Source organism: Dermacentor andersoni, chromosome 7 (assembly GCF_023375885.2).
Source record: "Dermacentor andersoni chromosome 7, qqDerAnde1_hic_scaffold, whole genome shotgun sequence".
NCBI classification, from domain to species: domain Eukaryota; kingdom Metazoa; phylum Arthropoda; class Arachnida; order Ixodida; family Ixodidae; genus Dermacentor; species Dermacentor andersoni.
Window position 1 is genome coordinate 51,513,161 of NC_092820.1, and position 15,806 is coordinate 51,528,966.

A 15,806-nucleotide genomic window follows, 5' to 3' on the forward strand; every position below is an offset into this window, starting at 1 on the left:
TTTGTTCAGCTTCAGAGGGAAAAAAAGCACTTGATTCTATTTGACAGACATTCTATATATAAAAAATATTTTCCAGACCGTCATATAGAAACCGAGTTGCTATCTGTGGTGGAATACTCATTTGGCAATTTAATTAACTAAGAACAGAGCATACTATACATTTTGGTTCGTAGGTACGTAGTTAGCGATAGCTAGCAATATTCTTGTTACAGAATTTGAGGAGCCTCCCAAGCATGTGCAGCACTGTATTTTCTTGCCCAAAATTTGTAAGCATCGAATTTTGTGATAAATTTTCTGATATTTGATATTGAGCTCAATATTTGGCTTTTCTTTCTCGATTTGATTCAATATTTGATTTGAAATCTGCTATTTGGTATTCGCACACTCCGAGCGTAAAGTCCAAAGCAACGACCCCATCACGCCCTGCATGCTTCGTATTTTGGGTGCGAGTGACTTAATAGTGGCTTGACGAGCGCCGTCTCCCATGCGAGCAAGAGGAAAAGGGGAGGAGAGCGAGTTTTCGGAGTGCACAAGAGTGCACAAGGGGGGCTGAGTGGAGGGGGGGGGGTAGGTCGGTGTGCGTCTTTTTCAGTGCAGCCATTCTTTCAATGGGTACCGCCGATGTGAAGATATTGTGAACACGGCGTGAAACCGTATTTTTCATCGCCAACTTTCAAATCCATCAAAATGAATTTTTTTGTTTTTTTTTTCAATGCCTGATAATTCAGGTAGTTTTGTGGCCGCTTCCGTGTAAAATATATATATATATATAGACGAGTGCACTTATTTGCATAAAACTTGAATTTTGATACAACGAAATTTCTATGAAACGAAGCAATCTGCCAGTTTTACCGATTTTGTTATATCGAGGTTTAACTGTATATGACATTGCACACAAAGAAAAGTCGTGTTGCTATAATGTCACCAAAAATAATTTGCATGTTCTTTCTCAAAAATAAGCCACTAGGAAGAATCTAAGTCTGCAATTAAAGAAAGCGTGACCCTCATGGTTAGGAATGAAGTTTTGCAAACACGGGTCCTGCCACTTGTGAAGCAACCAGAATGCTTGCATATGTTGAAGACGTCAACACGGCACTAACGGCAAAGCAACCTTGCAGAACAAGCAAAAGGAAAATCAACAAGACCAACGAAGATTACAAAGGACACTGTTGATCAACAAATTGTCAAGTGCAGCCCTGAGCACTTGTGACCATCACAAACACGCCAGGAAATCGGGCGGCAACTTACAAAATTTGGGCCCCGAGTCAAGTGTGGTGTTGGTAGAGTAGTTGGCTGCGAGGTCCTTGAGGTACTCCTGCCGCGTTCGCTGTGCCATGGTAGCAAACTTTTCAGATCGATGGGCAGCATTCTCTGCATTGATCACTGAAAGGCAATGGTGACAGAATGAGGGCGGATGAGCTCTTTTCTTGGAATCACGCAACACAGGCTGCATTTCACAATGTACGCTACACTGGTACATTACAATGTAAGCTACAAAACGTACGCTACATATGCCCTAAGTCTCGAACGTCTAGCATTACGGACCCCTTAACGTGCCCTTGCCTGACACCTGTTGGAATACCTTCCTTTCTCCATTTCGGAAATTAAAAAAAGGAAACAAAAGCAATAGAAGTTCCAAGCCTAGCTGAGCATCAGCACTTATTGCATGAAATGAGGACATTCTACTTTTACAAAACATAAACTTAGGACATCATCTAAAGATAAGCAAGAACTTGTCTCATGCAGCCATGATACAGCCAAATTTCGTTAATTCAAACATGCTTATTTTAAACTTTTGGTTTATTTGAACCGACGCTGTGGTCCCGTCAAAGTTATGTGTATTCCAATGGGCAAAACCGCCCTGTAATTCAAACATGCAAGCATCTGTGATGGTTAATTCGAAGATATTGTGCTCTGGCAATGCTCTCGGTAGTACACCAAATCACGCAGCAGTGCCTCTGACCAGCATTCCTCTGATCTCGCCGTAGAGGAAAAGCTTAGGAGAGACCCCTCAACGTTGCGCGTGTGGGGGAAAAGAATCCTGTCGCAAAAATTTGTGCGCAGGCGTGTGCAGGTGCGCATCATGGACTACTTCTGTTAGTGATGGCTGTCCGACCAACGACCGATTTTCTGGGCCCCCAATTTTTTGGACATGCCCGATAATTTGGATGCATTCGGGGCACCCCAAAGAATGAATGTATAAGAACATCTGAAATTTTGGACACAAAAAGCTTCGCTATCCAATTTTCTGGACTTTTTGCCATGCCCTCAGGTCCGAAATGACATTAATTGAAGCCACCACAACCGCCATTTTGATTATCACGCCACCTCGAGCCGACGCTCTGGCATGCAGATCTGCTGACAGCCAGAGCCACACCACAGCAATGCTAGGCCTAGCTATTTCGACGTTAGCTACCACGCTTCTTGCTGTTCGGCGCTTTTCATTGAAACAATTCGCCGATGTTAGCAGTGGCACCAACTCCATCTTTGTAATCCTTGTCAATGGCTTCAAAGCACGGCAACATTTCTTGCACATTTTGTATGACATACTGTACAAACAAAGCAATAAAACTGAAACTTGAAAGCATGGCGCATTGTATAATGCCGGTTCCCAAAAGTCTGCTTTGGCCCAGTACAGCAGTAATATGCGGTGAAGCATACCAAAAGTTCAAAGGGGGCAATTGTCATGAGACATTATATGTTTCCTTTAATTATACACGCGTGAACCTGCCATCTCCTATCACGCCTAATTACTGACTGTAATTTGTAAATACTTGTGAATAAACCTTCTGGAACTTCCCACTCATGTGTCAGCTTAGTGCACAAGCACCACTAAGTCCTCCCTTCATTAGCTGCCTTTATATTAATTCGAAGAAATTTTCGGGCCCCTTCAAGCTTGATTTATCGAGATTCGACTGTACAATGAGAAACCACGAGTGTGGGCGCCTCCCATTTTCCAGTTAGGTGCACTACAACTTTTCAAGTATGGAGGGTAATTAATAGCCATGACCTAATCTAACCATCTAGTTCAAGCGAACACATTACTGAACTTACACTTTTACCAACCGGACTGACCATTTCTTTGACCCAGGTGCCTGGTTGAGGTAGTTATAGCGATGCTTCACTAGGCAGTCACATTCAGCCTTTTGGACACAGAGAAAAGGTGCTGGGCAAGAGAAGGGCTTCCACAAAGCAGGGCACACGATACCTTTGGCAAGAATGAAGTCGGTGAACTTCTTGGACTTTGGAAATGTGGCACCGTCGGGGATTGGAGGACCAAACACGGGGACCTCCTTGGATCGACTCACGGCAACACTGTAATGATGTTAAAATGAAAGGCAGCTTCCACATTATTCTTTGCAAATGGTAGACTGGTTAAGTTCATAAGAGATTATCAAACTCCTGAACAGGCCAATTGCAGCTTGCATGAGGCTGTCAGCTAAAAGCAAACATTTCTGCATTACCAAGCACAATTCGCGCTGGCTATTATTAATGTGCAATCCCCACTGGGGTCACCACTGTCTAATGCCGAATGAAAACCTCTTGTCCGTTTGCTTTGTGGCCAATATGTGGTAGTCAGTCACTGACAGTACCACAGTTCAAGCAAGCAAACATGCTTGAACTCTGCAAACGTGCTGGAACTTTGTCCATAATTTGTGTGCTCTCTTCAAAGCAAAGAAAAAACTACGTAAGGTATGGGTTCTCAACGTGGGTTCTGCGGAACCCAGGGCTTCTGCAGGCTCCTCCTTGGTGTTCCGTGAACCTCTGATAAATTTTCCCTGGTTTCATGCTCGCCAAATTGCTAAGGTGGCAAACACGAGGTGCGCTCAATCCAAGGAACTTCCATTACACATGCCCGAGTGTCAAAAAGCACATCACAGTGCGTAAAAGGAACATACGAGCTGCGCAATAATTCCATCAGCAGCTTGTAGCCATCCAGCCTCCAAAAACAGCCAGCGTGCCTAAGTTTTTGCACTTAAATCTCAGAGGCCGTAACCTACCCTTATGTGTATTGCTCCCATTTGTAGATAGGTGTCGCTAGCGGGTGCGCTGATGTATACGTCGGAGGATTAAAAAAAATGCATGGAGCAGTGCAACACAGTTGGTTCTAGTATGGTAGCTCGGTAAGTGCAGAGCACTGCAAATGTGCAACGCAAGAGCAAAAATAGCGCAAGCTTCCAACCGAAACGAAGCAGCACAGCCTGCATCGTCATAGTCGTCTGCAGAAATCGTGCCGGATACGTGACTGACAGCAATGCTGGAATGCTTCGTGCCTGATTGTGCCATTAAAGAGCCTTTATTCTTGCATTTACCGCCGCACACAACACCACGCTGGTAGCTGGCCGCGTGTCTTCATAACGAAGTAGTCGCCATCCATGACTGTCGATCATGGAGAGATCATGGATGGATCACGGATCGTGCCACCAGTTTGATCCAGAGCAGTTCCGGCAAACAGTTTCGTTTTGACTTGCTGTGCGCATCAGCCTCTAGCCTTCAAAACTGAGTGGTCGCCATCCATGATTGCATTGATAGTGACCAGGGTTTCGTCCGCAATTGTTGCAACGAACGGTAGTTTAATTTTGATTTGTTTCATGCATAAGCCGCTTGCCTTCAGAACCGCAAGGTTGCCCTCCATGATTGCATCAGTAGTAGCCACGGTGTTTTACCTGCAGCGTTTGTGATGAACAGTAGTTTCGTTTTAACTTGGTGCAAAGCTGTCAAAGATCAAGAGTGCCGGCTACATAGAGATGAACGAACAATCTTTTGGCGACCAGCTCACTGGCGAAAAAATAATCAGGATGTGTATGCGGTAGTGAAAAGCGTGTCTCAGAAGAAGCGCGTCGTGGCTGCACAGAAGAAAAAGTCACGAGGCCTCTGCCGCTGCGAGCACTAATCAGTCATGAGATGGCGAGAACTGCAGATCCTGCACTGCTTTTCTGCAAAATAGAAACAGGACTTGCCGATTCCTTCAGTAAATAAAAGCGTGCTGATGTAGTAAGCATTTGTTTACATTTTTTTTGATACCCTCGATAATTAGATATTCGATTAATTCTGAAATTTTTTTCGGTCCCATCAAATCCAAATTAACGAGGTTTTACTGTACTCAAAGTAGAGTCGGCACTAATTCTAAGACCTTTTCTGATGAAATGTATAAGTGTTCCCGTGTGTAAGCACTGAAAACTGTCATTCTTTCTGGCATGCCTGGACGTGATGCTGTCTTGTCTTGGCTCACGACGACTGCACCCGGTTTGTACCATTTGGGTTGCATATCTCTATCAAAATAAGCTGCCCACCACCACCGTTGGCCCCAAACATGTTGCGTGTTACACCTAACCTCTCTACTAGAGAAGGGGTGGTTCCTTGGCATTTTATGGAGCTTAGCAGGGTTCCCTGGGACCAACATGTTTGAGAACCCTGAATGTGAGGTACGAGAACATGAAAATAACTGCGACGTGTGTTTCTGAACAGTGAGCATCTTCATTTACTACAGCCTACGTATGACCTTACATATTTGCGCAACTGATATTTAATAATTAGGTTAGAGCTAACATTTGGGCTAGCTGGTTATTCATGATTGTCAGATACCAGTGCACAAAAAGCAAGGGACAAACCAGCGCTGTGTATGTCTCTACATTTGTCCCTTGTTCTTTATATGCTGGTATTTGACGATAGTAATTAGGTAACTAAGTGCACTGCAAAAGTACAATAGAGTAGTTCAATATGACTGAACGACATGCTGGCGCTCCCAATCATCAATGACGCAGAACTTTTTTTTTTTGTTCAAGTTAAGTTCAAAGCATGTGAAACGCCCTGCAGGTAAACATTCCTAAACAGTGGCACAAGCTGATACATTTTAGAGCAAGCACGAACTTAGTATATAGGCAATAATTTGCAAGTATTATTTGCTATACCTCTCATAACTAGCATAAAGCAGCAAAAATATTAATGCAATAATCGAGATATTTTAAGTTTCAGTGGAGGTTTTAATGTTTCAGCAGTAAACATTGTGGGGATGCGCGACTCTCACGCATCCCCTGATATGTTGGTTTTCCCGCACGGCTCGCGTGGCCTGGCGCTGGCGGCGGTCGGAGTGGTTGAGGCGCAGTACGAGAGATGGCGCGAGTGTTGCGCTGCTAACGCCGCCGACACGCGGGGTTACTGGGGTGCCGAAAGGCAAGGCGCTTCCTCTTTGGTTCGGGCAGCAAGCAGTGCGGACGTGCCGTGCCGCGCGTGCGCCGATCCATGCTTCTGCGAGACCGTCTCGCGTGGCCGCCTTCAAACACGCCACCGTTCGCGTGACCGTACGCGCGAACGACCAGGCCTTGGGATCCAGCATGGGGCGAACATATTCGCTCGCTATCCGGTCACGGTGAGTCGGACTTCTAGATTTGTCGCGCGCCTATCGGCATGTTTTGTGGGTAGCAACTCGGCCAGCTGGCATTGATCTATGAAAGGTGCAATAAATGCCCTTGTGATTGTTTGCACTACTGTGTTAACGTTCCTTTGTCCCAAGAGTACGGGGGAGGAGGATCCCGCAACATTACTTCAAAGGTTCTTGGAACAGCCACTATGGCCAGCATCCCGCCAGTAAGCGTTAATGTATAGAATCCTGCAAAAATCCTGACTGATAATCAAGGGGTAAAAAGCACTGGTGCAGGCAGTAAGCACCATGCGATGAGCAAAGCTTCGGCTCAGACCACGTCTAATGCTAGCGACCGCCATCAAGCGACAGCAGGCAAACAACGCTTACCCTTATCACAGCCTGCTGATGCTAGGTGGCCATTTTGTTTTTATTTACAACAGTGCAGCAGTTTTCGAGATGCGGACTGCGGCAACATTTGTGATAACAACATGGTACGAAAGCACGACGACAAGGCACTCTCTTATCATCGCCAAGGCTACGGTGAGATGACCTCTGACTGGCATTTTCCTGTTCCAACTGTCCACTGGAGTATCTGGGGAACTCGCCCACAAGACAGCAAGCACAAATGCAGTCTGTACTGTACAGAAAACTACAACGTATGTAACCGGGCAACTGACCTGTACCGCGTCTTGGAGGTGCAGGGTTCGATGGCGCGCACGATGATGAAGACATGCTGGAAGTGTGACCGGATGTTTTTGGGCGTGAAGGGCAGAGCTCGGGGCTCTTGGAACACGAGGGTGACGATGTCGTTGCCGATGTGACGCTTGCGCAACAGCTGCATATATAAAATGTCCAGGTCACTTAATTACTCACTTCAATACACCTTGCAGCGCCAAAGCAGTAGCTCATAAATGATGGCCGTATACAAGGGCCACATTCCTAAATCAATGATTGGTTTGGGAAAATACACCATAACTGGCTGTCACCATGTCTGCTGGCTGTTCGTGGAAAGACAGAAAAGTTGGTGCAGTTAATGTTGACGTTTCAAGTTGCGCTGGCAGGAACACTAAGCTTTAAGCTCGGCTTGCAGCAGTCAGACAAAACAGAAAATTGTCTTTCAAGAGTTTTAGCTTATGTGTAAACATGCCGTTTTGATTCATGAATGCTATCATTGAAGAACAATCGTAAAAGGACTGCACATTAAGATTACGTCACTACTGACACTTTGCATGAACAGTTAGCATTGCAGTACTAGCTTTGCATGTTCTGTGGTCAAATTCCGTGTCACACGATATCGCGACATGCGTTGTTGCTGCCATACACCTCTCAGGTAACCTGGTATTCCCCCAATGCTAATGCCTTTACGAACAAGCTAAAGCTCGCTATTAAAATAAAACAAATTTCTCACCGATGTCCAATAGATGACTGCCCGTGTCAAGCGATACCTTCCCAGTAGATTTGCCTAGATGCACAGCTGGGACACTTATTGGTTGGCTCTGCTGGTTGATCTACATGGCTTATGTTTACTGTAACGTATGTACTTGTTAAAATGCACTCGGCTGCTACTCTTTTATCTCCAGCCTGACCAAGCCGCAAGATGAGAAACACTGACACATTCATTTTCCCTGCACCTACGGTTATGCAGTCGAAACGCACGATAACGAAATTCGGCGACAATGAAATTCTCGCAACAAAATATTTTCGTATTCCCGGTGAACACCCACAGGATTCAATGTATTTCGTGCCTCGCGACAACAAAATGTCGCTGTACTACAATCCTGCATCAACAAAACTTGCCGGGAACGTAATCCTGCATATTACCTACTCGTGCAAGGCTAGCAGGCTCCAAAATGTGCTCGAATGCAATTGTTTTGCACTAAAATTGTGTAAAATACCACCACACTACACTTGCGTGGGCGCAGCCATATTTGTTTACAATAAGAATCAAGTGCCGGGAGCGATTGCGTGCACTGGAAACACATCATGGCCACCATCTTGTTTGTTGATCGCCTGTTTGAAGCAGCACGCATGTTGCTACCGACATGTGATGACAGCTCTGCACACAGTGCAGTGCGTAATGTGCACATTGGTGAGAAAAAATGCATCAAAAAATCAAGGAAATTCTTGTCCCACGGATCTGAAATTGCTAATGGCGTTTGAGATGGCGGTCGCAGCATGGAGTGCCTCGCATCTGGCCGTGATTGAGCGATCATCTGGGAATGCACTAGAATGCTAGTTTTGATGCCACCCGACAGGCATTGCGTGCGGATTCGGCGCCGAACGTAGACTTGCACAAAGGGGCCATAATCTCCACTAATTGCTTTCGGGTATATGAGATACGATCACTTTCGCGCTCAGTGTTAAGCAGACGAACGCTGTGTGGTGTGCATGGAATCTTAGTGCTGCAGTTTATCTCACTGCCCAAAGTGGGCTTTGGTTGAACACAACATGACGCCAATGCAAGTAGTGTGGCCAGAGTGTCTGTGTAATTGCTATCGCAATACAAGGATGAAAGGCTGCATGTTCCCAATTTAATCCACAAACATCATTGACAAAACAGCGCAGACGATGGCACAAGTCAAACAAACAAGATAATATGTTTGTCTTGTCTGCTTTACTTGTTCTGCTATCTGTGCTGTTTTACCACAATGAATGTAAACCTACTAGCCAAGCTCAGAACCTGTGTAAATCCATCAAACTGCAACTGGTTGAAAGCTAGCTGGAACTTCACTACAGTCGCCGACCGTTTATTCGGACCTCACGGGGACTGCGGAAATGTCTGAATAAACAGGTGTTCGAAAAAGCAGATTAAGAAAAAAAAAGAAATCCTTTATTTCCACACATTTATTCGGGCTCAGCAGTAGGCTTGAAGAAATCGTGAAAGCGCTGTTGCACGCGGTTCGCTTTACGCGCAATCAGATAAGCCTGAATCTCGGAGAGGGTCGTACGGTCACTATAGGCGGCTGAAAGCACAGTCACTGCTTGTGCACGCTCCGCATGCGACGGCGGCGTAGCACATGGTGCGTCATCTTCCGACTTGGAGTCATCGTCTGGCGGTGCAGCAGAAACCTGATGAATGATCTCGCCATCGTCGACTTCTGCGCATGTCAGTACAGCAGTGTCAGCACCTGTGAAACTGTCAAATGAGACCGGAATCGCAATGAAACCGCTGCGCAGGTCTCGAAGAACATTTTCCGCGTCAGTAGGGAGCACATCGGAAGGCGACAAATCCTAGGCCTCCCAGCACGCGCTTGCCGGCATTCCCCAGCGCAGTCTGTGCGGGCCCTGTCGGCGCCATTAGACACTCGACGCAATGTTTCCGTATGCCGTGTTGCATCACCGCAAGCTCGACACAGCACACAAAGCAAACATCACCACGCCGTCACTCTGACACCAGTCGCACAAACGAAAAATGTGGCCTACTCGCACCATTGTGCACGAAGGAAGAAACAAATCAGCTGCTGGATTGTCTTGACATGGCTAAGCTGAGACCGGAACTGCTGTAGCATTGGCTGAAGCTACGAACCAGGCAGAAACGATGATGATGAGTGGGGATTTGCAGTAGCGCCACTTCGTGGGAAAGTAAGGAGGCTCAGTTTGAAAACTAAAATGGCGTTCAGCAAGTCGAACCATGCACCTGTCAGAGTCGGTGCACGGTGCTCTCGATCGAGTTGGCTCAAGGAGTGTACGAAAAGTCAGATGAGAGGTTGCAAGGTGTCCGAACTTTCGGCAGTTGTTATACATTATGGTCTACGGGGAGAAGGGCTGTGCCGCGAAGCAGACCGAATAATCGATCATGTCCGAATTTTTGGAGTCCAGAAAATCAGTCGGCGACTGTACTGTTTAACTCCGCCTTCAGCTGAGCTCTTTACCTAAAGAGAATGCACTGCTCTAGACCACTGAATCATTACCGTATTTACTCGCATAATGATCGCACTTTTTTGTCGGAAAAAATTGACGCGAATTCAGGGGTGCGATCATTACGCGGGTTAAATTTCCCGCGAAAAAAAATATTTTTTTTGTCCCCCGTTTGCTGCGGGATGCGGGTGCGGGACACCAAAACAAAAATGGCGGCCGGCTGAGCAAGCCGAAAGCGCCGAACGCGATCTTTTTTTTTTCTTCTCGTGAGTACATTACATGCATTGAAACAGTTTTTTCCGTATCAGTAATGAATAATATCGTTAATATCGGTAAGTTTGCGGCAATAACGTAGCCATGTCCACTTTGAGGGGGCAGAAACAGATGGGCGCGCTTAGCTGCCAGTGACATAGAAACACATGGCGGGCATGCTGCGGAAACTGCGACATCTGTCTTCACTACTATCCTAATACCGCATGTTTGCGCTAAGGGTGGGTGAATATCTTAGCTGTGTTACAAGCGTTGGCGTATGAATAAGGTACACTTTTAACGTATCAGTGTAAACGTGGCTACTATCGTTGCCGCTTGCGATTTGTTGCTTGCCCACGAGTGCAGATGAGAAGAATCGAAAGGAGCCTTTTTTGTTGTTGACCACAACCATTATAAAGCCTAGACATAATAAAGGAAAGTTTGGTTGTACCTCTTTTTGTCATGGAAGTGCGGAAAGTGATGAAAGTAATGAAATGAGGCATCTACTTAAGAGTGTTTGGTGCGTGCAGACCGCCTGGTTCGTCTTGAATAGTCGTTCGCGTAGCATTCAACAGATGGTAAGCGCAATCATTATTAGCTAGACTTGGCACACGACATATTGCTGCGGCAAGTTCGGGGTGCGATCATTACGCGGGAAATAAAAAAAATCGAATTTTGACGACAAAATTTAGGGGTGCGATCATTACGCGAGTGCGATCATTATGCGAGTAAATACGGTATTCAGTGTTTGTCTTTTCCACTGCACATTGCAACAGCAATGCAGTTGTAATTAGAATTGTGCATTTCTAATGAAGACTGAGTTGGTGGTGTTCAAAACACTACTGTGCCTCACACAATACTGCTGTTTTTTAGATCATATCACAAAAAAACAAGGTAAGGATAAATTATAAAGGACTGCCAAATAAGAACTTCAGTGCCTTCACTGACAGCCCTAGCTGTACCTTTACTCAGTTTCTGCAAGTTGTTTTCATGGGTCAGTTCTATGATCTGCACCCTACAATGACTATGTTGCTATCAACCTTTCGCAGGGTAGTACGTCAGATGAAGAAATGGATTCTGCTGTTAACGGTGGCACTTAAGAGGAAGCTTTAGCTCGGACCCAGCTCCAGCGTGGCCTATGTAAATACAGTCGGCGACTGATCTTTCGGACTCCGAAAATTCGGACATGCATGATTATTCGGTCTGCTTCGTGGCACCGCCATTCTCCCCATAGACCATAATGTATAACAACTGCCGAAAGTTCGGACACCTTGCAACCTCTCGTCTGATTTTTCGGACACTCCTTGAGCCAACTCGATCGAGAGCACCATGCACCGACTCTGACCGGTGCATGGTTCGACTTTAGTTTTGAACTGAGCCTCCTTGCTGCCCCACAAGGTGGCGCTACTGCAAATCCCCGCTCACCATCATCGTTTCTGCCTGGTTCGTAGCTACAGCAGTTCCAGTCTCACCTTAGTAAGCCATGTCAAGACAATCCAGCAACTGATTTGTTTCTTTCTTCATGCAAATTGCTGCGAGTAGGCCACGTTTTTCGTTTGAGTGACTTGTGTCGGCGTGACGGTGTGGTGGTGTTTGCTTTCTGTGCTGTGTTGAAGTTGTGATGATCCAACGCGGCATACGGAAACATCGCATCAAATGTCTAATGGCGCCGACAATGCCCGCGCAGACTGCGCTGGGGAATGCCGGCAAGCAGGTGTCGAAAGGCCTAGGATTTGTCGCCTTCCGATGTGCTCCCTACTGACGCGGAAAATGTTCTTCGAGACCTGCGCAGCGGTTGCATTGCGATTCCGGTCTCATTTGACAGTTTCACAGGTGCTGACACTGCTGTACTGACAATGCGCAGAACTCAACGACTGCGAGATCATTCGTCAGGTTTCTGCTGCATCGCCAGACAATGACACCGAGTCAGAAGATGATGCACCATGTGCTACACTGCCGTCGCATGCGGAGCGTGTACAAGCAGTGACTGTGCTTCCAGCCGCCTATATAGTAGTGACCTTGCGATCCTCTCCGAGATTCAGGCTTATCTGATTGCGCGTAAACAGAACAGTGTGCAATGGCGCATTCACGATTTCTTCAAGCCTACTGCCAAGCCAGAATAAGTGCGTAGAAATAAAGGATTTTTTTTTTCCTTAATCTGCTTTTTCGGACACCTGTTTATTCGGACATTTCCGTAGTCCCCGTGAGGTCTGGATAAACGGCCGACGACTGTACATGTAAAATGCAGAAACACTTTTCTGAGATAAACCGGGGACTGATCTTAATGAAATTTGTTGCATTTGAGAGAGCAAATTAAATTCTAGTGACTGTTAAAGGCGGAATTTTGATTTAATGCCTTAATTCTGTTAAAAATATTTTCAGAAATTTGAAAGTTCAAAAAACACACAAGCACAAAGTTTACAAATTAATAGCTCTGCATCAAAAACAGATATCACCATTCTGTAACAGGCACCTATTAGAACATTCAAAGCGGACAAATTCGATATGTCACTTTATATCTTACATGAATTCATTACGTTGTGTACAAGGGTTCTGCAAAAGCTGTATTTCCATATTACTAAATTTCTTGACATTCATGTGTAACATCAATTTGGTCCGCTTTAGATGCGCTATTAGATGCAATTCAGAGAATTGTGATATCATTTTTCTTAGTTGAGTTACAGAACTGTAAACTTGATAGCTTGATTTTCTGAAAATTTTCGATTTTTGCCAATTTTTAATAAAAGACTGACCACCTAAATGAAAAATTCGAAACCAACAGTCACTAGGAATTTAAGCTTTTCTTTTATTGCAAGAAAGCTCGTCAAATTTGGTGCAGTGATTGCTGAGAAAAATGAATTCTCCTTTTACATGTATTTAGATAGGAGCACCCGAGGTAAAGCTTGCTTTTAAGTACTGCTTTAGTGAATCTTCATCATTATTTTTTTTTTATAGATGGGCTTTGAACAATGTTACGCATACAGTGTAGTTATTGTCATCTAATCACACGGTTTACAATATGACCATTTATACCTGCTTGCATTAATTGAAATAACTTTTGGATCACATTAGCTTGGCTATGTATAGGAACGAAAATGATGAGACACACAAAGTGCTCTTGTGTGTGTTGGTCTGCACGTGTCGTTATTTTTGCACTTAATACATGGATATCCAAAGCCAACATGCCTAAATCCTCATGCTAACCGCTACCTTGGCGTTGGAAGGAACATACGGAAATGGGACATGAGATGGCAACTAACCTGCTGCTTGTTGCTGGGTGTGTATGGAAGCATGGTAGAGACATGGAACATAATCTCACAGTCCTCATAGGTTGAGTACACTGAATAGAGGCCGGTGGTGTCCGCTGCAAAGCAAGAAATGAGCAGCACAGCTTGTCATATCACTGTCACAATAAATGAAAAAACAACTATTATATAGAAAAAGATCAGGCATCGTGATATATCACACTCCAACCTCTCACCCAACCCTGAAACCATTCATGGGGTCACCAGCTTTGTTATTTCAGTTGAAACTTATGAGCAGCTGAAATAAAAATTCGGGCTAGAACTGTTTCACAATTAATCTAGAGCTAAATAAATAAATAAATAAATAAATAAATAAATAAATAAGTAACCTCACCTGGTGCAGGACTTGCTGATCTTTAAAGTGACAATACATTTTTCTTAGTTGGGTTAAGTTGCTCAAAAGGCAGGCAGAATTCAGACGACGTCTATAGTTCTTTGTGGCTCAAATTTAAAGCACAGCTTGTAACTCGCTTTTGCTGTCATTGCATTCAATTCACTGGCCCTTCATTTATATTCTTTCTGGTAATCATGGGTGATCTTTGAAATTGTCTATTATTGTGTACTTCCCCAAATGTCAGAAAGTGGTGTTGGTGTTGCAACTGATGGGGTTCAACAGAAATAGCTACAGTTCAAGCAATGACAAGACAATCCTTGCATGCACGCCAAGTTCCAGCTTTAAGAATTTCACATGCACTCACTCTTGTTGTCGAGGCCTGCCCGATAGTTCTGAAAGCCCTTGAGCCGAACTTTGTGGCCCAGCATCTCGAGGAACTCCTCGAAAGCCGGACCCGTCGTTTCTGCAACCAACAAAAAACATACATCTTGTCCAGCGATTCGCTTTGATGCTGAAAACATGAAATTGTGATTTAGCTGTGTGTTCTACACCCCCAGCTGCCTAGCTTATCAGCGGTGCTGCCTTAACCCCGAGTCATTTGTTCTAAAACTTGCAGGAGAAGTCCAGAGCCAGTGGAAATACGGACAGACAGAGGGGCATTGCGTAGAGCAGACGAGAGCTTTTGAAGAATGCTTCTGCCATGTTGTTGCCGAGACTTCCACACAAGCACTCGGCAGACGTAGAAAAAAAAAATTAAATTGCGAGGTTTAGTGCCCCACATGATACCTCCAATCAGCCAGCAAAAATTCCCGGATGTCAATGGCCTGTCGGCAGCTTGTCCCAACGCTAAGCAGCATGTGGAATAACACTAATTTACAAAAATGAATTGCGCTGTCGTAAACAAGCACCCAAGCAATAAGGGGGATCACACAGCATCGGAATGTTGGCTTGCCACCTGTGGTCCAACAAAGTCAAACCACTGGCCAAAACACACGTGTGTGTCCAGCGTTGACCTTTTCAATTTGTTCTTCCCGAGTTTCTAACGTTTTTGCTACCAGAACACAATATTTTAGCAGCTGAGCAAACGAATATTTGCTTTCCTGTGACTGATAATGTCTCGGATCTTGCATTCTTGGTTTCGTTATAGCAGTAGAATACTTGGATTTATAAAGCAGGGTCAAACGAATCTTCAATTTAATTCACGATATCGATTAGTTCTTATACCCATATTCATTACAATATGGAGGTCGAACTGTATCTCATCAAAGTAAAAGCAAACAATGATTCAATTGACAATGTTACGCCAACTGTTGATAAATACAGCAACATTTGGTATAGACCAGGCAAAGTCTGGCTTGGTTGAAGACAAAACTGCGACTGAAGGCATAGCACAATTATTCTGCAATGCAAGTTCTCCAATGCAAGCAGAGCAGAATTTACCAAATCAGTGCGCACATTAAAACACCAAAGTGTTTGGAATAATTTAATCTGTTTAACGTACTGTCCAGAGCTCTCATCACGAAATGTACAAGGAGCGTGCGTACTAAAAATCGTTGACTGCTGGGCCAGTTGATGTGGTAGCAGACCAAGAAGTGTTGCACTAATACCTTCAAACCCCAATATAACAAACATGAATAGAGTAAACTTCCGTTAATCCAACTTCGGTTGATTCGGTTTTTCGGCTTATTCGATCCTG

General features: G+C 44.8%; 1 protein-coding gene across 3 annotated transcripts in view; it reads right to left on the reverse strand.

Moving 5' to 3' along the window:
- Positions 1-15,806, reverse strand: part of LOC126534452 (signal-induced proliferation-associated 1-like protein 2) — a 188,383-nt gene that overhangs the window by 83,700 nt on the left and 88,877 nt on the right. For all 3 annotated transcript variants that reach the window (XM_050181729.3, XM_055072906.2, XM_055072907.2), the window contains exons 8-12: positions 14,475-14,573; positions 13,732-13,835; positions 7,042-7,199; positions 3,209-3,315; positions 1,249-1,383 (exon numbers count right to left, since the gene is read on the reverse strand). In XM_050181729.3, coding sequence (XP_050037686.2) covers positions 1,249-1,383; positions 3,209-3,315; positions 7,042-7,199; positions 13,732-13,835; positions 14,475-14,573 — 603 coding nt within the window. The remainder of the gene's footprint in view (positions 1-1,248; positions 1,384-3,208; positions 3,316-7,041; positions 7,200-13,731; positions 13,836-14,474; positions 14,574-15,806) is intronic.